General features: G+C 36.4%; 1 protein-coding gene across 4 annotated transcripts in view; it reads right to left on the bottom strand.

The window, feature by feature from the left end:
• Positions 1-1,077: 1,077 nt before the first annotated feature.
• CLEC16A (C-type lectin domain family 16, member A) overlaps positions 1,078-23,385 on the bottom strand; it is a 71,994-nt gene continuing 49,686 nt past the window's right edge. For 2 of the 4 annotated variants that reach the window (XM_014936552.1, XM_014936551.1), the window contains 5 exons: positions 22,110-22,261; positions 21,183-21,387; positions 19,671-19,841; positions 11,692-11,838; positions 1,078-1,685 (listed from right to left, as the gene is read on the bottom strand). In XM_014936552.1, the coding sequence (XP_014792038.1) occupies positions 1,345-1,685; positions 11,692-11,838; positions 19,671-19,841; positions 21,183-21,387; positions 22,110-22,261 (1,016 nt within the window). In that variant the 3' untranslated portion in view covers positions 1,078-1,344. Of the gene's footprint in view, positions 1,686-6,171; positions 6,296-11,691; positions 11,839-19,670; positions 19,842-21,182; positions 21,388-22,109; positions 22,262-23,385 lie in introns of all 4 variants that reach the window. The other 2 variants (XM_014936554.1, XM_014936553.1) reach the window with 2 other exon arrangements.

The raw sequence follows: 23,385 nt of genomic DNA on the forward strand, positions 1-23,385 counted from the left end.
TGTTACAAGCAGACCAATAATGACAATCTACTCATTTTACTACTAATTTAAATTAACACACATGGAAATTGATGAGAAATCTTGAATTCCATTCATGCTGATCATGTATCAAATCAGCAAAGAACATTCCAAACTTTAATCAATGTTTTTCCACTACTTTCTGTCAACTTGGTATCAGGATCTAGGAAGCAAAGCAAGGCAAGCATAAACTCAGAATCACTTCTACGTAGTGGTGTTGTTTAACTGTGACACTATCCCAGACAGGACAAAAACTACACAATACCTTTCCCTTTTGAGTTTCAGACTTGCAAAGGAATTATCAGTTAGATGTGGTGACCTTCTTCCTACATGAAGATGAAAAGTTTAAAAAAAACTCTTTAAAGTAAAACTGCTTCTGTCTGCTTCTAAAAGTTGTCCTTCGGTAGAAAGGGTATCATCATTCCTCAAAGGCGTAGCAATTGGACTGTCAGAAATGAACAAACAAGCTACAGAAATCTCTTAAAATATTTCACATTCCTCAGTAGCTGGTTAAGCAAAGGCTAAAGTGGTCTCAAAAGTCCCTCATGTAAATTTGAATAAACATTTGTCATTAAATTGCAGGCTTTTACCTTTTAAAAAAAATTGTTTGATATATGTATCTTGCTTTGTATGAAACCTTGAAATAAATATTACACATGGAAAACACAATATTGAAGTTTGGAGTCCTACGCAGACAACACAGGGTGGCCAAGCCTGCTGGTATCATGCAGACCCCCAAAAGAGCAATGCGATCAGGATTTAAAAAACAAAACAAACCCCACCAAACAAAAAACCCAGCAAACCAAAAAAAACACCCAAACTGAAACACACACCATGTCTCAAATGGAAGTGTTATCTCTGTACTACAAGATATAATTTTTTCTGGTCAATGGTATGTCTCCAGTTTAAGAGAAGTAATGATACAATACCCTGAAGCCAGGTGTTCAAGAAGTTTTTCACTTTGCCTTAAAACTCTAGACTTTTTACAATTAACTTAATTCCTGCAGCTGGAACTCTATAGTAGAAAGAATGTAGGAGCACTGAAATACTTTCATGTTCTTATATAACAGAAATTGGTAGGAAACAACCAGTCCAGATTCAAAAGTGTTTTTTGTTGGTTTTTTTTTTTTTTCCTTCTCCAGTTTAAATATGCCGAGCATCTGATGTTTACTCTAAAAGCTGCCCACATTCTCTCTCATTGGTGGGCCTCTTCTTGCAGACCAGATGACCTCTCAGCCTTCAAGAAATATCTGCATTCCCAAAGAAAAAACAACAAAGAATTTGGTTGCATTTGCTTCACTGTTTATCACAGTCTGCAGGTTGGCTTTAGTCAGAACATTCTTCCTCTACCTCTTTTACCTTGCAAACTTCAACTTCGGATTGCAAAGAGGACTGAGAAATGCAGCTGAATGTTCGAATGCTGTGTGGATCAACTGGTGGCACCAGTGTAAGCGACTCTACACTTAGTGCATCCGTATTATCATCTGTTATTAATGATATTGTGGGCTGCTGCGCAGGAATCAGGCTAGGAGACAGGTTTGCTGTGTCTATGTCACTGTTTTTTACAGCATTCTTGCTAGACTTTGAGACAGCTGAAAGAGTTTCATCAGTCAACATCGTCTGACCAGAAATGGTCATCTGAGGCTGCTCTGGAGCTGAAGCATCGTCTAATAAAAGAGAACACCAAGAAACAATTAATATTCAACTTAGTATGTACATGAAGCCTAACAGTATACTATTAATTTTGAATATATAAGAATAATTGGGTGGAAAATGCAGTTTTGTGAAGCACTATGCTTACACATTCCCTTTTTAGCAATTAGAAATAAAACAAAATGTTATGAAGGCATAACACAAAACGCCAGCAGGAATCTGTTCAAATTAGTAACCAGAAAATTGTACATATTTAGTATCAGAATATGAAGCAGCATCAGAAATATTCCTAGAGAGAGAAAATTGAGAGGAAGAACAAGAAAGCCTCTCCAGTATTTAGTATAGACTAAAATGAATAGCCACCCCATACCAGGAAGCTCTTTAGAAATAAAAACAAAAAAAGAATCCCTCTGTAAGTATTTTTCTCAAGATATAGCTTGTTTCCCACAAAAATTTGGAAGTCATTCTCTCATTTCATTCTCCAGATTCACATTTAAGGGACACCTCAACCACAGAAAGCAGAACTATGGAAGGACAGGAAGGAGAATAATGTGCTTACTGCAACTGAAAGGTGCTGCAAAATAAGCCTGCTTACATTATATGATTTTTTTGTGCTCTTAAGCATAGAGCATACAACACAGATAAAACTGGAAGCATGCATTACATACCACAAAAAACTGACATGCCACTACGCCTTCCCACACAACAAAAAACCCCCAAACATTAATGGCTGTTTGTACTGTCCTTTTGCCCCTTAAAATCCTAGCTAACTATCAAGTGAACTGCTCATTTGGCTCAGATGGATAGTGACTGTAGGGGATGAGGCAATACAGCCTTACACGAGCAAGTATGCCCAGAAAAGTCAGGGCTTTTTTCTTTTCAGACTAGAGCAATAGATGCCATTAAAGTAACAGGTATCCAGCTTCAAGACAGACCATTTTTGGAATTATTGTACGAAACAGCATGTGTTCAAGTGTACAGGCATCTGCAGAAAAGACTACAAGGCAATGTAGTGAATACAGAAACTAAGAATTAAGTTCTGTTTTTAATACACAGTAACCTTAAAAATATTTCAGTTGCAATATGATTCCAATTAATCCTGTAAAAGAAAAGAAAGCATGAACATAAGGCAAAAAAAAAAAAAGAAAAACAAAGCTGAGAATGGAATGGATATCAGTAAGGTATCAGAGGGATAACAGTAAGACTATTGAGTTTTTTTTACCTTTCTGGTAAAATAACCCCAAACAATGGTGTATTCTCACTTCAGAAAGCCACTAAATTTTACTTTTTGCTGAATTGGTGGCTAAAGCTTCTTGCTTTAATAAAACCAGAATTTATAGATTGTAAAAAGGTCTCCTTTTAAATAAAAGGGACATCACCGGTTATTTTTGAAAAATAAGGACAGATTCAAAATAACTCTGCAGATACTTTTTAGCTGTCAAGAAGCTTTAGTGAGAACGTAGTGTTTGATAACAGAGGATGTGATGGAAGACTTGCATGGAAAGTGAGCTGCTAAAAACATTGAAATAAAGCCTCTTTTCTCTGAATTCCAAGATAAATACTGTTGTGGTTTGGTATGCACAAAACAGTGCGTCTCTTTCCGGTGATTTTACTTTCTGAATTTCTAAAATCTTAGAATCTCATTGTTCTTTGTCAAGATTATTTATCTTAATTATAGAGTGGATATTCACCAAAATTCAGGATTCAGAAACCTGAGACATTCTGGTAAATAAAATATTATCAGTCTATGATATTCTGCTCAGGAATGTTATATAAAGCACATTTCTACTGCAGTTCTGCTATTTCACTTTTGATTCTGTGGTTAATTTTTTAAATAATTCCTCCCCCACTCCCAACAAAATATTAATATATTTTCACAATGCTTTCATTTACTGAAATCATGGCAGGCATACATATTCTTTTGCGATGCTGTTCTGTCCCCAAATCCTTCCACATAGGGTCTAAATTAATGCTAAAGTGACTCCCTTCTTAATGCCACAAAGGAAAAAAAAAAAAAAAAAGGCATTTGAAAAAAGCCCCCACCCAAAAAAAAAAAAAAAAAAGCAGCATCTGGAGTCAACAAGTCCAAATTTTCTATCCAAGAGTCTGAAAAAGCATTCAGAAAAAAGATAAAAATATCAAAAAACATTCGCAGAATATACTGTCCAGTATTTCAGCTGCAGTTCTTACAGAGAATACAAAATTACAGCTCTTCTATGCTTCCCTCCTGCTTTTATTTACTAGTGATACAAGTAAGTCTCTCTCCTCTACATTCAATATTTCATTAGTCACTGGTCAGAGCTTCACTTCTATTACCATTACACATTTCTGTAACCCAGCATGGCATTACTGCCACCGGTCCCTGCAGGGGCAGAAAGCAAATACCAGTACACAAAGGGGCAGAGGAGGGAGAAATTTTAACATTGTCTACAAAATATCAACATCTCTCACTATTTTGCAATACTTTATCCCTTCTGGACTAATACTTAAATAAAAATCCGACTCTTCAGGTCACAGCTATAAGCTATGGCTATGAGAGCGGTACTTATATCTTTGTGGCCAATCCATAGGCTAGTTGAAGTGTATACTCGCTTGAAACCACAACTCTCTCTCATACCTTTTGGATATAAGAATAGAGTAAAATCCTCCTAGACTACAGATGAAGAAAACTAAACAGAAAATAGATTAAAGAGATCCAGCATCTTGGAATGAAAATTTGGTATATAAAAGAGACATTACAATGAAAAATCAGACCACTCTATTGATGTAAAATGTTTTCACATATAACACCTCCCAGTTAATTGAATATATGGTTTCTGGACAATAATCACTAATGAGAAAATTTTTGAGGCTCAAAATTTCAAAGGCTTTTGAAGTCATGCTCAATTCAGAGAAGGATCAAATTACATAAATATATATTTATATACTAATTCTTAAAAGTCTCTGAAACTGGAACAAACAATTAGCAAAAAGATGCACCCTAGCTGAAAAAAAAAAAAAGCTCAAGAAGGGATTATTACAAGAATGTCTGTCTCTAAAATCCAGATAGGTACCAAGCTCTTGATTCAAAAGACTTTCAAGGCACCCAATACATTTGGAGATTGAGTTCTCTACCCATTATCTGGAACTTGTGTCTATATTGTACAGACAAGTACTAACTGGCTTTCAAAAAAAACCTCAAACTCCTAACATTTGGTTCCAGTTTGACTTCTGGATAGAAAGAGCAAAAAGAATTGTCATCTTCATCTGAATAAAATCACTGGTCACTAAGATATACTGCACTCTTAAAAATCAAAAAGTTATCATCTAGTATGGGAAAAAAACATCTTTTTTTTTAACTTCTTCCCAACCCCCATGTATTTAAGCAAGAGTGTTCTGGCAACAAATATAAACCAGATCTGCAACAAAACCTGGGAGAGCAAAGTCGGCTTCTTAAAACAGTTGTGATGCTAGCATTTAGTTCTAATAAACAGTCCCCATATGCCCCCAAATTTAAGTACCAAACAAGGTTTGAAAACAGGGTGTCATTTTACAAGTTTTTGAGTATTATTAGCTCTCTCTGGTTGCAGTGGCTCCAGCAACCTGAGATGTTTTTCAGCACTTCTATAATGCAAACAAGATTATCGTTACAGCAAAAAAATCCAAACCAAATCACTCAACTAACTTTAACATATTAACTTATGTTAAAGATGATTATTAGTGAAAGGAGACAGAAAAGAACAGGAAAAGGAAAGAATGAATATAATCTACAGAGAGGTGTCCTAATCTGTACAGCACTATACTATGAAAGGATAACAAAAATACAAACAACAGGACATTAAGTGAAACAATGCAAAGTAAATCCATAAAGACAAAAAAGGGTGTTTATATAATATTAACAGAGTAAAATATCATGCCATGATAGTAAAAAAAAGCAATTAATTAGATACAAGTTAAAATAGGTTATACAAATATGAAGGTAGTCTGAACGTATTTCCATCTTTTTTGCATCTGCTTCCCCTCCTCATCTCCTCAGGCAATTAACAGTCCATAAAGCCATTTGCCTGAGTTTGATGATCACAAATATTATTAATCTTGTGCCATCACAGCCCAAGGACAATCTTATGCTGAATGCTTGTCCATTTTACCAGAATTATAAATTGATTTCTTGTTGCTAGCCAAGTACCTGAATCACTGTCCAATCAGAAGCCTGTGCTTACTAAATTCCACTACAGCCATGGTTGCCCCTGTGCAAATGAAGACATAGCTGCTGCTTTGAAGCTGGAGGCTTGATAGCACAATTTCCACCTTTGGCAAGAGCCAAGAAACACTGGAGAAGCTGCAGATAAGGCTTCCAGAAATTGCTAATTATTGCTTTACAATTCTCCCCAAAAGACAGTAGAGACAAATATTTGTGATGCTTTCTTCAGTTTCCTACCTCACTGTCATTGCTGTCAGCATGGAAACCAAGTGTGTTCTATTAACTGTTACGGGCTTTTGAAAGCTTATGGAGGAACCTGCCTGAATTGATATTGCGCGAGTTTCTGTTGCAGCTGCTGCTTGAAGACCTAAACCCAGTGTCCACCGTGACTGTCAGCCTCCGACAGACTAAACACCCGCCGACGTCCTTTCCTGCCAGACCTTACTAGAGGAAAACACAGCGATATATCATACGAAGGCTTTAACAATGAAACAAGGAAGGGAAACTGGAATGAAGACAAAGGATAAATGTTAGAGTAGCAACAAGAAAAAATGACAAGGACACATCCATAACTGCTGGTATCTTGAATACAACTGGACACCACACCAACAGTCTTATAAATTTGGGAAGTACTTCTGAAGTTGAAAGTATTCATTCTTTAGAAATAAATGAGTTTAACTGAATTTATTTTTTGCTTGCCCATCTGGAAATGGTCATAGCCCAAACTGTATTAAGTCTGGCAATACTGACAGCGCTTACAACTGAGGGGGACTGGCAGGCGTTTATTTGCATTACAATCTACTCACATGCTTTAGAAATCTTGATAGAAGCTAATTATCACAAATGCCGGTGACACAGAATTATTATAATTTATGGCCAGTGAAAACCAGAAGAGGCACACTGCTGTACAGGTGACAATACTTCAGACCATTCAGACCAACTATTTCATGATATGAAACTGCAGTATTAGATTTGGTTTATAAAAAGAGCCAGAGTGTTTTAAAAGATAGCAGCAGTTCAGATGATGATGCTTGGTGCGTAGAAAGTTTCCAGAAAAGAAACTTTCTAGAAACAAAAGTACTTCCTCACCTCATTAGAAAATTACTGGCATCATAGAACAGAAGAGATCAAACCACATTTACGTTACTGATTATAGAGAGAAGAGACAGGGATGGTTTCAGTAAGATGGCAGGCACTGCTCTTACAGGCTCTCCATGCTTGATAAATCATCCTGTCCTTGGAATATCTAAGTTTTACTTTACAGACTGGAATCCAATACATTCTCTGCAACAAGGGACAGCCCTTTGTACTTATTTTAGACCTTTTACCACCAACTTCTGCCAGAAGTCTGAAATACAGCAAAAGTGGCATAGAAGATTGATGCCTTCGGAAGTCCTCAATGTCCACTGTTCCAGTGAAAACAATTTTCTTAAATATTGAAGCCAATTGCATTTTAAAGCTTAAGACAACTTAAAATGTGGTAAAATACAGTGTAGATGACATTACACATACATAATTCTGGAAGACTACTAACTTATAGTAAGAGAGCTTCTTTATCTTAATCCTTGGCATATATAAAAATAAGTACTTTAAAGAAGTGCATGGGTACAGCAAGTGTAGCCAAGAAGAGACTATTCTAACCTCAGAAGCCTGATGAGTAAAATCTGCCTAGCAAGAGAACATTTTTCATCTTATGCATAGCAACACTTCAAATAGACACGTTAATTTTAAAAACATAATAATGTAAATAAAAAGAAAAAGCCAATCTAATAGTAGCATTTGCAGAACTTGATAGCACTTTTTCCATCTTGCTAGGGATTCTCCTTTACTTAAGGGAAGACTTCTGCTTTTTCAATTTTAAGGTACAGAGATCTTGTAAAGGGCTAAGCTTATTTCCCAAATACTGCAAATTAGGGAGCTGCTAGGCTTTAAAATACCTGTGCCATGAAGTATTGTGACAATTATTAGGTAGGATAGCCAATAAACTCTTATGAGTTTATTTTACTCATGATAAAGCAGTTAAGGCAACTGCAGTTCTCTTATGATGGACTCAAACATGCACAATAGTCATATAATTTTATGTAAGTTCAGTTAACCTCCCCTCATGCTAAGATATTGTGTAATGGTTTGATGCAGGTAGGAGTGATAGCAAGTACAGTATTTTTACAAAACACCAAATTAAAATTATTTTTTTTCTGTGATACGTTTGAAAGCTCTTTTACTGTTTAACTGTTGATATATACTCTATCTTGTAACATTGTTTTCTCTCAACTAACAATTACGCAATTTGTCTTCATTTTGTTCTCGTCTATCACTGTTTTACATAAAAGTCAGTGTGTATGTTCCAATCTTATTTCCTGGAACAACTCTGTGAGTATTACAAGCACCATAAACGTATATCAAACTCTGAACAGTTTAAATCTGTCAACAGACAGTAGCTTAGGGCGCTACAATCACAGCTGTCATGGTTTAAGATGTTGCTCTTAAGGAAGGTAGTTGAGATAGTTTCCTTGAAGTCCACATACACATTTCCCCTTTAACTTGTCTGACCTTCTTGACTCAAGTTCCTGAGCAACTTTGCATGTTCTTCATGGTCAACAACCTGAACAGTTGCCAGCACCAACAGGGGAGCAGAGAAGGGACAAAGAGCAAATATGCGTGCTCACGTGAAGTGTGCTTAAAATAGAATGGAAAATGAGAAGGAAGATTCAAATGTGACAGACAGTGGCAGAATTCAAGTGCTGCCTTGGGGCATAAACCAGATCTTGGTAATTGCTTGCTGTTCATCAGCTACTTGTTACTTTCTCCTTGAAGGAGACACTTCACATTTCGTAAGCCTCCTCTTCTGTTTCACAGCAGAGTAAGGCAGTTCAGTTTCAATAGACCTCAACAGGTAAAGGGAAAATCCACATGGTTTTACATTGAAGGGTGTGAATACCAACAATTTTCTGTAACTCAGCTGAGTGGTCAGCAAGACCTGATATAACACAGACAGTGGTCAAGACACTTTCACTAATTACAGCAGTGTACTTTTGCTCATGCAGAAGCCTACAGAGCAGCTATCTGGACATACCAAACAGATAAGCTCTTTCATGATCATGCTCCTGGCAACAGTTTCCAGTGCAGATCACAATTACATACAAATACTATAGAAGGGAGATCATTCATGAGAACATCCATTATAAACTTGCAGTAAACTAATAACTTGTCCTTCAGACAACCACGTACATGGCAGGAATGCTTGGTCCTAAAGGTCAGAGCAAATATGGTCGATAGCAAAATCCCTAAACCACATGCAGATTAGGTGCACGTACCTCAGCACCAACTATTCATTGTCCTATTGCACCAAATTACCTGCTCATGCACATACAGCCAGTCTTCCTCTCTGTACTGCTCTCCAAGATGAGTTAGCAGAACAAAGTCCAGGAGTTCAGTTCAAATGTCAGCCCTCTGGCAGGTTAACACAAGCTGCTGACTTGGGATGGAAGTATCTGACACTACTTGTTCATTTCCACTGACTTTGCTGAAGGTTACTATGCTAACAGTGGTAGGGCACAGATTTGTATCCTCCCAGCTAGATTTGCTGAAGCATCTACATCAGTGCACCCAGATCCTGTGCAAAAAACCCCAAACCCACCCAAAGACTGTTTTTCTGTATGACATGTGGCATTTTGAACATACTTTATGATTAAGCCAGAATAAAGGTCATACTAAGTGTAGACAGTTCATGCAACCTAACTGGGAAATTGCAGACCAACAACAGGCATTTAAAAAACATAAACATTTTTTTGGTTTATTTGGTTTTGCTTTTTTTGTTGCTGTTGTTTTCATGATTGCATTGTTCAGTTGTTTTTTGAGTGGTGGTGGAAGTTTGTTTGGGGGTTTTTGGTGGGTTTTCTTTCTTGCTTTTGTTTGCTTGGTTCGGGTTTTTTTTGGAAAACGAGCAGCCTCTTGTCATCAGGCTTTTTAAATTGCAGGAAAAATAAACAGAATTTTATGTCATAAAAATGCCAGCATACTGTGTAAGTAGATTTTAATTTTCTTAACTACAGTCTTATACAGCCTTCAATAAGGCACAATCTTTTTATGCTAGATGAGGAATTATTTGCTCTGGATCTACTCAGTTTTTCATAGAAGTCAGATTATATGCACTTTGAAACACATAATATAGTCTTGCTTGGTATTTCTGTGAACTAGCATGTTACTTACAAAAATAAATTCAGATTTTTTATTTTAATTTCCTTTACCACAGTTTTTTCTTAGCTGCTATTGCCAATAGGATTCAAATACAGCAAAGGACATAATAGATGAGCCCTTTTACACTGCTAAGGAGAAACATGTAGTCAAATGTTGTCTTGTAGTGCCAGTCCACACTGAGACTTCTGACAAGCGATACCACTTCTCTGTGTAATCACCATATTGTCTAGACCATCAAGAGCCTGATTAACATCGATCACTTAGCAACTGAGAAAATGAGGTCCTTCCAAAGTTTTGAATAGATTGCATATAGAAAAGCATTCCACATTTTATTCTGGAATTACCTATATTGCAGGAATATTTTCACTATATGTTAGTCTACCACAGCAACAGATGCTTTTTAATCTAGAGTCTGGGAGCTAGAATGCTTTATATATTGTTCGTAAGTTTAATAAGCTGCCTTTTCTTACCCTTTCCAGCAATATTTCCTGCAGGGATAGTCACTTTGGACATATAATGTACATTGATCTCCTGAAACTGCTCAGTGAAACCTACAAAACACTAAATCACTGACAAAGATTGTATTATTTCCTGTAGGGATGCAAAAAAAGTTTAGATATAAACAAGACTTGTGAATAAAGGCAAAATGGTATGTCTTAAGGGGGAAACATTTCAAGCAGCAATCAACATTGGAAGTGACTGTTAAAATGAGGGGACTGTTTGGAAAGGTCTTGAGAATCATGTCATCTCTAGTGTTTTATAGCCAAAACAAGGTAGAGCAGGTCAGTTCTAGCATGAAAGCATTTCAGTGCCCACCCTTCAGGATTTCCTTCTTGTTTAGTCTCCAGCTTGAGGCTTTCTACCTCACACAGAATTTGTAGTCAGAACTAACATCATTACAAGATTGTCTACAAATACTACACACAAAAAAAAGGAGGAATGAAGGCATTCTAATGCAACAAGTCCCAGTATAAACATACCTCCTAAATATACCAACCAATACAAACACGTGGTAGCTACATTTGTGAAAGTTATACTGTCAGCCTATCTATATGGTAGTTTCTTCTGCACTCATGAAACAGCCTCCTCAGCTGTGGTGGTGTTCAGCCAGAATAGTGTTATTGCAAAAGCTTGACGATATTAGCATCCTAAATTACTGGCAAATATTTCACGTTTGGCCCATTGCTAAAACTTAACATAAGGTAAACATACAAAGGCAAGTGTCATGCAGTTAAAAAAAAAAAAGATGCTTCATGTGGATATCAACTTATCCACTACAGTGAAAGGCTAATAGTTTACAAGTTATGCAAAGCAATACTTCAGTTAAAAAAAAATAAATCCGAACAAACTGACATTTTAAATTGTATGTGCTAGGAGACAAATCAGACAAGCAGGACATTATTCCACCAGTACTTAAAATCACTGCTGAAAGATGCCAAGTATTTATTAGAGTTCCAGAAAGCTGAAAAAAAATTAAAAATTTTTTTTGCACCATACTATACTTTAACTGGTTTAGTTGAATGATCAAGTGATCTGAAAACATAAAGTCCTAGTCTGTATTTAACCAATAACACAGTAACTTAATTTTACAATAAACTACTCTACATCCCTTGGTGCCTAGGCTGAAAATCATGATTTAGTACCTGCTGGGCTCTGTGCAGCAGAAGGAGTGGATGTTGAGCTTGCAGTCACCGAATCACAGCGCCCTGTACTCCCGCTGCCACTGGAAGGTGATGGTGATGAGAGTGGTGATGGATTGTGCTGATTTATACACTGGGCTACAGCAAAGCCTGAGAAACAGGACATTGAAGTTTACAAGTTAATAGTTAGCTTGAAAGAGTTAACCCACATGAACGAATTGAGAACAGGCAAGAGCGAATATTGCATCAAAGTGTGTTAATTTTGAGTAGTGATCCAGGGGATGCACTTTCTCTCACCTTCATCTCAGAGGCCTGAAAATCTAAATGCATCTTACTGAAAACACGCTATCTACAAATGCTGATCAATGAACAAGTAGAGGTTAAGAGATTCAGAACATTTTAAAACTTGGAGCTTGTACAAACAGTCAAAACTCTTCAGGTTTTGGTATATTCAATAAATTAATGGGTCACAGACTTTGATGTGATAAAGAAAATTGTTAAGTCAAAAGAGAACAAAAAACCCCTTGCATGGAAAGCCTGCACTATTTTATCAATCAAATAAAAACTTTATCAATCAAATCTAATGTTGGCATTGCATTTCATCCACCTTGTCACAAGTCAGTCTATACAGAGTCTGACAGCACACTTAAAATGCTTTCTTCTGGCTTTCAGTCGACAATTTCATCTAATTCTTTACATTGTAGTATTTCTTCTTGCCTAACATAATGTTACATTCATTCTTTTCTCCTTCCTCTGCAACCCTCTACTTCCATCTTTGGCATGCCTTAAGAAATAAAATCCTCATTTTAATTCCTTCCCTCCTCACATACAATGATTCACGCACTTTCTCCATCAAGATGCAATTTCAGAAAGTATTGAGGACCTGCAGCGCAGGGAAATCCATTGGAAGTAAGCAATTTGAGAAAGAAGTGTAACGAAGAAATTCAAATCCCTGTTTTCTCAAACCAAACATCTCAGAATTGAATAATCTGAGAGTGATATACTACGCAAGATTTAATTTCACTGCTTTAGTCAATTTAAGTATTTATTGCATAAGACTATACTGAATCAGAAAGTAAATGATAGTTATTCTACTTATGTTGTGCTAAGTATTTTGTGTAGAACCTACAATTTACAGCACGCTCTGAGAGAGAAGTTCACGAACTACAAATCCAGTGAAGACAAGTACCACTGTGTTGCTCATACTTCCTTGATCTCGTAAGTTCAGAAGACTACACACTTCGCATGGTTCTCAGCAACCTTCCTCACAATGACACATCTATAGCAATTCCTTGATTTTATTATTAAAGCTTTCCTTTGGCAGACATTCCTCCTAGTCCTTGGAAGCTTTTAGTCATCTCTTCAGGTTTTGATAGCAAGCAGCACTTCTTACAGCAAAAGGAGTATCTTCAATATGAGCTGTATCTCAGGTGATATACACAACTCAGCTACTTCTGCAGCCCTTCCCACTCGTCCATGGGAGAGTATTAATGCAAAAGTTCGCTTTTTATTGGGAGTCCCCTGAATTACTGAAAACAGCCACAATGTGTACTATGAACCACATAACAGTATACCACTTGCTGTCTTCACTGCATAGAGAACACTGCAAAGGAAAGTATCCAGCCATCAGGTATGAGAGAAAGCAAATGTACCACACAACTTTATTCTTTTATATGGGGAATCTCTCATGGCATTGAATGGATGAGTCTTACAGAGAGTCTCCTGTTTAGGGAATTTGCTGGTGCCATTCAGCAGGCAGCCAGTCAAAACTCAAGTTTCAACAGGCTTGTTAAGAGAAGCATATGAAAGCTTTGAAACACAGACATGACAAGTCAGGAAAACACTGTTAGCAGCAACACACACTGACAGGTTGCGTTACAAGGAAAAAAGCCAGAGTGGATGAAGAAAGGAAGACAGGAAAAAAAGCTAACATCTGTTCTGGGAATAATGTGACTTAATCTGCGGTCCTACGTCTTACCCTCAACCTCCTATGCTTATACTCAGGAGCTAGACTCAAAACCACTTGCAGAAACACAATGCTATCTGAACTGCTGTTAGTACTTGCATCACCATTTTAGCTGGGTGCATGCCACTTTTACCAAGCTTTTCTCTAATTTTCAGTTACCATTCATTATGTTCAAGATGAACACCACTTGAAAGAATTAAATAACCACCATGGCAGGAGACATCTATTTTAGTTAAAACAAATTGTTTGGTAAGCAACTAATTATTCTACAAATGTAAATAAACCCATGTATTTTATTTCAGAAACCAAACTCATTGATCTTCTACAATCATTTAGATAAGTTAAACTGAGGTTACACACAGTGACGCCTGATAGTCTGCAAAAAGTTAACCACAAACTGAACTGCCTCAAATGTGAAAGACTTTTATAGCACTCAGGGCCACTGATACATACAGGTTTTTAACATACCAAATGTGCATTAGGTTACTCACACATACTTCATATTTTGAAACACCAGTTAGGATGGGAAACAGGGAATAATCAATGGACTTGTGACCACAGAAGTGAGGCAAAGTCATCTGTTACAGTGAATGAAACTTGGGTTTGGAACAGTTACTAAAGCCACTGGTATAAGAGTGCATATCAATATATTTTGTTTCCCTTAAAGTGCTGGAAAAGTTGTACCCATCCAAGGCATCCTATATGCACAGAAGGTTTGCACTTATAGGGAGAAGAACTCTTCCATCCTCATCAAAATAGTAGAAACAGAAAAAATAAACAAGTTCTACTGTGACCATTATAGGAAAAGCTGGTCGATTCAGCAAGATTGCCTGCCTAAAGGTTCTGCAAAACAGCGCCCGTGGATTCATGTCCTTACAGTGAAGCATTTGCTTGTAAAAGATCTTAACATATTTTCTCTCCTAATACCACTGCAGAGGAAGGATTTTAAGTGTGCAATAGGAAGGTAATTTAGATGGGAGAGAAACACAAGTCTAAATCATTCAAAATACTGTAACAAGGAAACTACTAAGAACAAATATTCTAACCAGGAAACTCCTTCAGGAAATATCTGCAAAAGAAAAGGTGAGCAGAATTAATCACCACTACAGGAAGTAAAATATCAGTCAAAAGGTTCTAGAGGTGCCCTTCTTACTACTTTATGACTCTCAAGTTGTGATAGATGTTAGTTACAAACACAAATATGTCCTTTCTAGAAGTCATGATTCTGCTTCAACAAAACTTTCTAGTTAGCACTCAGTAAGGTATTACTGTAACTGTGTACCTTCCCAGTTCCTCGAAGAAGATCTTTGTTCCATAATCACAGTGTTTCATAAGGCTGGGTTTCTTTCTTAAAATATGTATCAATAGTTATCCTTTTGCCGTGTTTTACATAACAGCAGCAAATTTTCATGCTAAAAGCTGAAATAGCTTCTTAGCTTTTATTTGAAGGAGCTTGTTCTTAAGCAATTAATGTAAATCTTTCTCCTAAATTGGAGAAAGTCTTCTTACTGTCTTATAATGATTTCACGTAAAAGACTGGCTGAACTGTAAGATCTCCTAAGAATAAAATTTGAAGTTGATAAGGGGGAGGAGGAGTCAGGGCGGAAAATGGGTTTGTAGCTTTATTCACAGTTCTCATCAATTAAGTGTACTTACAGAATAATTTCAAGCTCAATGATCAGGGGATTTAGTTCTTTGCTATGGCTGTAACTCTTTATGCCTTGCCAGCACATCCTCATTGTGAACAATGACTTGTGGTGACAGCATTTATTTTGACTGTCCTTTAATGCAAAAAGGAACTCTAATATTGAAGTATACCATAATTTTTTCCATCAACCAGAGAAGTCCCTTCTACCAGTTGAAAGAAATTGGAATAGTTCAGCTGGCATGGAGAGCGCTAAAGCGTAAGTCAGCACTAAAACAGAGGACTTGAGAATTCTCAGTCTCGGAATGAGTTATTTTGAAGTGGTGTTCTTTTACTGAAAATAATCCTTGTAAATAGTAAACTCCCAAAATAGTAAGTAAAAAATTGTTTGAAAACCTATTTCTTATTAAGAAAAAAAATTAAAAAATTTAACTAGCACTGTTACACATTTAACTCCATTTCAATGGCATCTTTAATTTCTTACACAAGCTGTAATTCACATTACATAAATCAAGGTAGTTTTATCTTAGGGCTGTCAAACTACCTTAATTAAGCACATCTGCTTGAATACTTCTGCACAGAAATTTAGTTCAAGATTATTCTGATGATGATGCTCATGTCCCACAATTCTGAAGACCAGGCAATGTAAGTAGGTATAAAAAAGGCAGCAGAGTTGGGTCTTTAAAACAGCAGACATAACTAAGTATCAAACTTGAAATGGTTCAGAGAATATTAGTTAGAAAAACAAACTGAGGTGATAAACCGAGTTAGCAGTTGTACTCCATTATTCTTGCACAGAACAAAGGAATTAAAAATACTTTAAATACACTCATGGACTATAAAAGCAACTGTATTCTAGAATTATGGATCACAGGACACTTCAACCAACTCACACTAGAAGAAACTTAGGACTAAAGTGAACTATCCCAGACTGATGTTCCTACAGTAGCTGTGACTGATGACAAACGTGAAAGGGTTGATCAGAGTTCCACGGTACAGTTCCAAAATATGACAAACACGTTGAGCAATCTAACCTCATAAAATTAGTTAACAACTGCAGATGCTCATCGCTCTGTGAATGTCAAGCCCCTCATTAGAATTTTGATCAAAAGGATCTGCTTTCTTAGTGCAGATGGAAAAGGCACTTAATTCAAAAAGGTTATACACATTTTAATTTTTAAAACCTACGATTTTATGCCCACCTGTGGTGACCTCCTAAAGAAGGCCACATCATTTTTTCAAGTATATAATGTGCTTTAAGAGTTAATATTTGAAAAAGCTAAAATCAATTTTATGAGAAAAAAATTTAACAACCTCAAAAACTGCTTGAATAATTCTCAGGCTTTGCTTAAGGTTTTCCTATTCTCAAGTGACGTAAACTTCACACAGAATTCTCGCTTACATTTTCTTTTTCATTTAAAGAAAATTAATTTTTCATTTAAAAGGCTACAAAACTATAAAAGACCATTTTTCTTCCTTCAGATTTTAAAATTAAGATGGCTATGCTTTGCATGCAATGGCTAATATTAACAAGTTTTTTCCATGTTTCCTCTAAAAAAATATTATTATAATTATCATATACTAAGGTATTAACAATGGAGAAAATCGTAAGACAGATTTATTGATTTATTTTGCTTTCCAAAGTAAATATTCTCATAGGAAAGCAACCACACTTGTTAAAGTATTTAGACGTATGTTTTGTAGGAAGCCGTTAATATTTCCCTTAAGACACACTGTGCATATAAATCTCAGTATACAGCTGGCATTTAAAATTAATATTTGAGTTTGGAGAGGAAGTGATTATTTATTTGCTTTCAGTATAAGACCTATGTTCACAAGACACCTACCAAACCTGCTCCTTAATTTGAAAAAAAATGTAATTATTTACATTGAGTGCTTCAAAAGCATCATATGAATACCTAGCTGTTCTAGAAGATGGTGAACAGTCCAGCCAACTAAACTATTCCTAAAATGCTCTAACGTTCTGGCAGGGGCCATTAACCTAAAATAGACCCTGAAGTATATTCACAGTGAAGGATTGATCAAGTGAAGGATTTTACTTCTGTTCTTCTCTGATGAGAATTGCCCAGTTTATCAGGACAGTCATCTGGGATGATTACACCAACTCACTGCCTTTGCATAACCTGTACTTTATTAAAGAGTATTAACAGGGATGTTTGGAAGCATGGTCTGATATATTCTTTCACCTGTCTTGCACAAAATTTGGTTTTAAGCTGCAACAACCCTCACTTCTTTCCTCTAGATATCAAGAAGTGCTTTCAAAACAGATTTTAACTTGGACCATGAAACAATAAAGCAAAGTGAAGCACAGCTTGACTACAATAAGGTAACTGAATGCTCTCTAGTGAAATACAACAGAAACCAAATTGGAGAAGACTGAAATAAGTGTTCTTGAAAATTCTAAATTCATTGAGAAGAGGGATTAAGGAACTGATTCAATAGTTGTACTAAAACTCTCCACAGAGTGAAATTTGCAGAAGGGCTGAAAACATTTTTATCATTGTCAGTTTCTTAAAAACCACACTGCATTTACAGCACTGACGTAATCCTCCCAAGAAAAAAGTGATTAATCTTTTAAAAATATTGCCAAAACCACAGCTCTCCTTTAAATCAACAAAGCCCACCATCATCAAGGAAAAGCATAACTCGTTTCTTATAAGTATAATCAAATTAACATGTTTCTATTATTGGGTTTCTTACAGATTATATGAGCTTTCCAGAACCCTTAAACGCCACTTAAAGTTGTAGCGTAAAGAAATGAGTACACAGGATGGTTTAGGTTGGAAGGGACCTTAAAGACCATCGAGTTCCAATCCCTCTGCCCCAGGCAGGGACACCTCCCATTAGACCAGGTTGCTCAAAGCCCCATCCAGCCTGGCTTGAAACATGAACATGAAGATAGTAATTTAACTGCAACTTGTTTAACAATTTTTTTTAAAAGGCACAAAGTCTTTCTTTTCAAGTAAAAATCCCTCCAAGCCTGATTAAGGGATAACCACAAACAGATTCCTATGATAATCACCCAGAACTAGGAAAACTCATCCATTCGATTTTTATTTTGGAATCAGATGCAGAACAATATATTAATCCATTTTTATTATATTACGGGCTATCATAAAATGCATTTCAAAAACGCAGCATCTGAAAAACTTTGTGTTCTGTGGCTGTTTTCTCATGCTTGGTATCAAATAAAAGCTTAAAAATACTTTTTCCTCTGGATTTGTATGCTCACACAGTGGAAGTTTCCATCTCCTGGAATTCAAAGTAAGTATGTGGTTGTTTGAACAAACTATTATGTTGCATCAGCCCCAACACCTCCCACCCCCTGCCAAAAAAAAAAAAAAAAAAAAAGAGAATAGATGAAGTCACTCGTTATGAACACAAGCACACTCTTCTTAGAGAAGGTCAATTCTAAAGCAGTAACGCTGGCATCTTTTCAAACACGCCTTTTCCGTGGAAGTCACATCAAATAAGGAAATACCACTATACAAGATACAGGTCTTTTGAAAAACCCGACCAACAATATAAATGCTTTTACGATTTCTGTTTGCCAGACTCAGGACTTGGGCAAGTGAGCTCCAATTTACTGCTAAGGCAGTAGAACATCTGCTTTCTAAGTAGGGCCTTTGAATTTTGAATCACTGAATCACATTTCAAGGGAAATGCTGAGTTTTGTGAAATGACTGGCAGCTAGTAGTAACAAGATTGTATCGTTTGTATAACACAGCAAAATTACCTACTTTAAAGCAATACGAGATTCAACTCTAAAATTACTCAATCCAAAAGAAGAAAAGTTTACCATCTGGAAAAAAAACCAAAACTTTTCAGAGAATTCAATTTGTGAAATAGACAATAAGGAGAAAAAAGAGCAAAGAGCTCACTGATTTAGAATCATTCCTTTAATTCCGATTCCAAGTTAATGTTTTAGGAGTAGCTGTGGCCCTTTTCCGGCTCACTAGCTCCAAGGTAAACAAGGTAGTGCACGATATCCCAGCTATTTTTACAAACTGACAAGAAAATGATCTCAACCAAATTGAAGGAGGAACTATGCACAACTGAGAGATGCGTTGCATAAATACTGAGTACAGGGAACATGACTCAATTTGTAAAGGAAGGCAAAGTATTAAGACACTTCCAGTGTATTTGGAGAAACCGCCGCGGATGTGTTGCTCACAAGGTACCTGGAATACACGCCCAGGTATTACTAGTTTTTCCCTAAGCCTCATCCTGGAGTTGTGGGTTCAGAAACACATGATAGAAAGCTTTTCATTGCTTATAAAAGTTACAGTTCAGCTTTTGCAGACACAAATCACAAAGGAAAATTTGCTTGATAATGAATGCTAATCTCACCTGGAACTTTGTCAACAGATGCAAAAACAGAGCGTTGCACTGTAGGGTCACTGCTACCACGTCGTGACTGATCATAAAATCTAAATGGAAGGTGCTGGGCTGTAGCTGCAGAGCTGTGTCCAAAGCCCATAACAACTTCAGTTGAAGGCTGAACAGGAAGATCCAGGAGAGCTATGTTTAATCACAATTGATATTTTTTGTTATTCAAAAATACATAAAAGGAAGAGTAGGTGAAAATAAAATTGATAGTTTGCTCAGGATCTTAAGACAAAACCAGATTGTTTAACATAACCTGCCTGCATTTATCTCTTAACTACAGTTGCAATTGCAATGAAAAAAGAAGAGACAGCACTTCTGGCAACCTTTTCTACCATTGCTGTCCACATTCCATTTACACTAAGGAAGCCTCAAAATAGAGTGGAGGAGAAAAAAGAATTACAGTAAGCTCCTTGCATTAAACAAGCCATAAAAGTTATTTAAAAAACATCTTCAGTTTTTCCCTGTACAAATAAAGCAATTCATTAGTTACAATTGAACAGTGCAGAAGAGACAATCTTTTTTGCCATTTAAAGAGACAATCTGCTTTAAAACTGGAAAAAAGCCTTTGCGTTACTGTTTAACCTAAAATCTTAATATTAAAATAGACCTGTATAAAAAATAAAGCAAGTTTGAGGTTTAACATGAAGCCATAAGAGTACAACATATCTATTTTGTAAATGCAAAACATAAAATGCTTTTTAGTTAGCTTCCTACAGAATGAGATATTAAAATAGTCTTAAGCCAGAATAATTCCCTGGCCAACTCAATTTTAATACCAGCTATGACTTTGTTTTTCACATTTGTCAGAGGTTCATTATCGGTCTTGGACAACTCACGTAACTGAGATAGCTGGTGTCCTTTTCCATTTACCCACCTATTTTCCTTCCTGTATTTCAGTTTCCTTTCCTATATTCACAAATCCATTGCCTTTACTGGTAAACTTCCATTTATTCTTCACTCACTCAATATTCAAGTAATATTTAATCACTCTCTGTTATTTACTCAAATTAACTCTTTCCTTCATCTGATCACATGCATTTCCTCCAAATACACAAATCTAGCTGCTGGTAGTCCACTTATTTCGGATTGCTCACCATCACCACATCTAAGCATTAAACGATATCATCAACACCATCAGGACACCATCCAATTCCGGACTTGGGCAAGCTGAACTCCAATTTAGTGCTAAGGCAGTAGAATATCTCCTTTCCAAGTAGGGCATTTGAGTTTCACATCACTGAATCATATTTCAAGAAAAATGCTGAGTTTTATGAAATGATTGGCAGCTAGTAGTAACAAGATGGGATTCCTTCTTTTTCATCCTTTCTTTGATATGTCTATTATTAAACACGAAAACACATATTTCACTCCAGAAATCTATTGCTTGGAAACAAACGCATCCTTATGTTACAGAGTGACTTCCCGTGACATACAAGTTTTATTTCTCAGAATCGTTTCAAAATAACCATTTACCTGCTATTCTCTGCATTTTCATACGTCGAGCTTGGATACGGCCTTTTGCAAGACGTTGTTTTGCAATAATGCAGCGAATGTGATCAGAAAAAATAAATGTAGCTTGAAGGATAGGGAAGGGCTTAGAATGAGGACTTGAGGCAGGCTTATGAATTATTATGTTTAGAGCTCTACTGTCATCCTCTACTCCCGTCACCTGCATATCCTAAAAAGAAACAGAAGTAGCTAAGGAAAAAGTAAGCATTTTAAAAATATAGATTAAATATCAACATTAAGAGAAAACCCTACAAATGCTCCACTGAAGCTCTTTAAAAACCCGGTTTCTGCATTAAAAAAAACGAAAAGGAGTATGCAAGGAGTATGTACAACCTTGGATTTAGTTCCTCAGAAATTGATACTTATAGAGATTAAGTCAATTTAAAATTCAATTAAGTTATTTAAGCATAGCAAATTTTCAGGAAATACAAAGTGTTAGCTAAGGAAAGAAAGAGACCTAAGTCTGGGAAACTTTTTAAAGCTTTTGAAAACAATCAGATAAGCACAGAACATTTGAAATTACAGTCTGTCACCTACCCTTCCTATCAGAAGAAAGATCAGAACTCTAGGAGAGTTCATTACTGTGACACTTTAGGAATGTGCTTGGGAATCAATCCTCATTGTATATGATTTCAGTGTTAAAATGAACACACCCCAATATATATCGGGGAAGTGACCTTATTTTCAAGTATGCTTATAGATAGGTATGTAAACCTCGTCAGAAAAAGTTTAAAAGGCAGGAACTAGAAAAAAAGACTAGCAACAGAAGAAACAAGCAAGTATGCTACAGACCTTAAATATATAAGCTGATACTGGTATTGCTATTTATCCAACATAAATGTAGATTTTCAAATGAGAAAAAGTAAGCACCCAGATTAAAACTTCTCTTACCTGCAAAAGGCCTGCAAACTTAACTACTCCCCATCCAAGTCTGGCAACATCTGGCTCAACCAAACTCATCTGGTAAATATCCACAGCCAGGAATCTTTGAACCTGACCTCCATCCTTTGTTATGACTGTACAAGCAATTAGATCACTGTTATCTGAAGGAAGAAAGGAAAAAAAGTTACATAGCTACTGACATTAAGAATTCTGGGTTTTGGTTGTTTTATGTAACATAAGATATTAATTTATAAAAGCGCAATCATCTTTAGAGCATGTGTGAAGTCATTTAAGGTTGGGTTGTTTGGTTTTGGTGTTGTTTTTTTTTTATTAAGAAATATTCTGCATTTCCCTATCATATTTAAAGTTACATACAAAGTGCAGGATATATTCCAACAGCAGTGGTTCAGATATCTCAAGGTATGTGTACTATATGACCTTGCTTTCCCTTTACCACCTCCATTACCTTTTACTATAAAAAGTTACTTCATTTCAGGGGTGAAATTGCAACAGTGTTGATTTCCCTCACTAAATGGAAGTCCCACAAAGTCTTGTGAAAGACCACAGATGCAATCCCACACCACTGCAGGCTCCAGTCTGATACAACTTTTCTACCGGTCTGAAACCTGACTACTCTGACTGTTGGAAGCATTTCACCTTCAAGGCTATATGGACTCTCCAGGTAAATTGTATCAGTTTTTTGCCAGTATCTGTTAGATGAGGTGACACTTTTTCCTTTACCCACCCATTTTATTCATTTATATTGAATGAACACACCCTCTCTTAACCATTACTGTAGGACCCCTCAAACAAGCCCCAAATAGGGATCTCAAGAAGGAAATATGCCATTCCTTGATCCTCCTGCATCTCCTCACTGAACCCATCTCAGTTCAAACCCATCATTCTTGAAAACTGACTAAATCACCTTCTTTATACCAGCTGAAGTCTGAGCGCCCCATAAACTGGCACTGACACCTCCTAGCAGACCCTGCTAATCTCACTCAAATTGCTTTTTTCTTTGCTTCACATTGATACTTTCACTCACATACTTAATTCAGGCCTTTTTCCTCTCTCTCATCTAGTACAATTTACAGCAAGTAAAAGATTCTATGACCACACATGCTGTCCTACCGAGTTCATCATCTTTGTAATTCTAGATGGTACTCCACACAATTTGATGGATTTAGCCAGCTAAGTTGCAGCCTTTTAACTATTTCCTCCAATAGTTTTGATTAGGTTTTGGTTTTTTGTTGTTGTTGTTGCTGTTGGGGGGGGGGGGGGGGGG

This window comes from Calidris pugnax, unplaced genomic scaffold (assembly GCF_001431845.1).
Source record: "Calidris pugnax isolate Ruff unplaced genomic scaffold, ASM143184v1 scaffold17, whole genome shotgun sequence".
In the NCBI taxonomy this organism is placed as follows: Eukaryota; Metazoa; Chordata; class Aves; order Charadriiformes; family Scolopacidae; genus Calidris; species Calidris pugnax.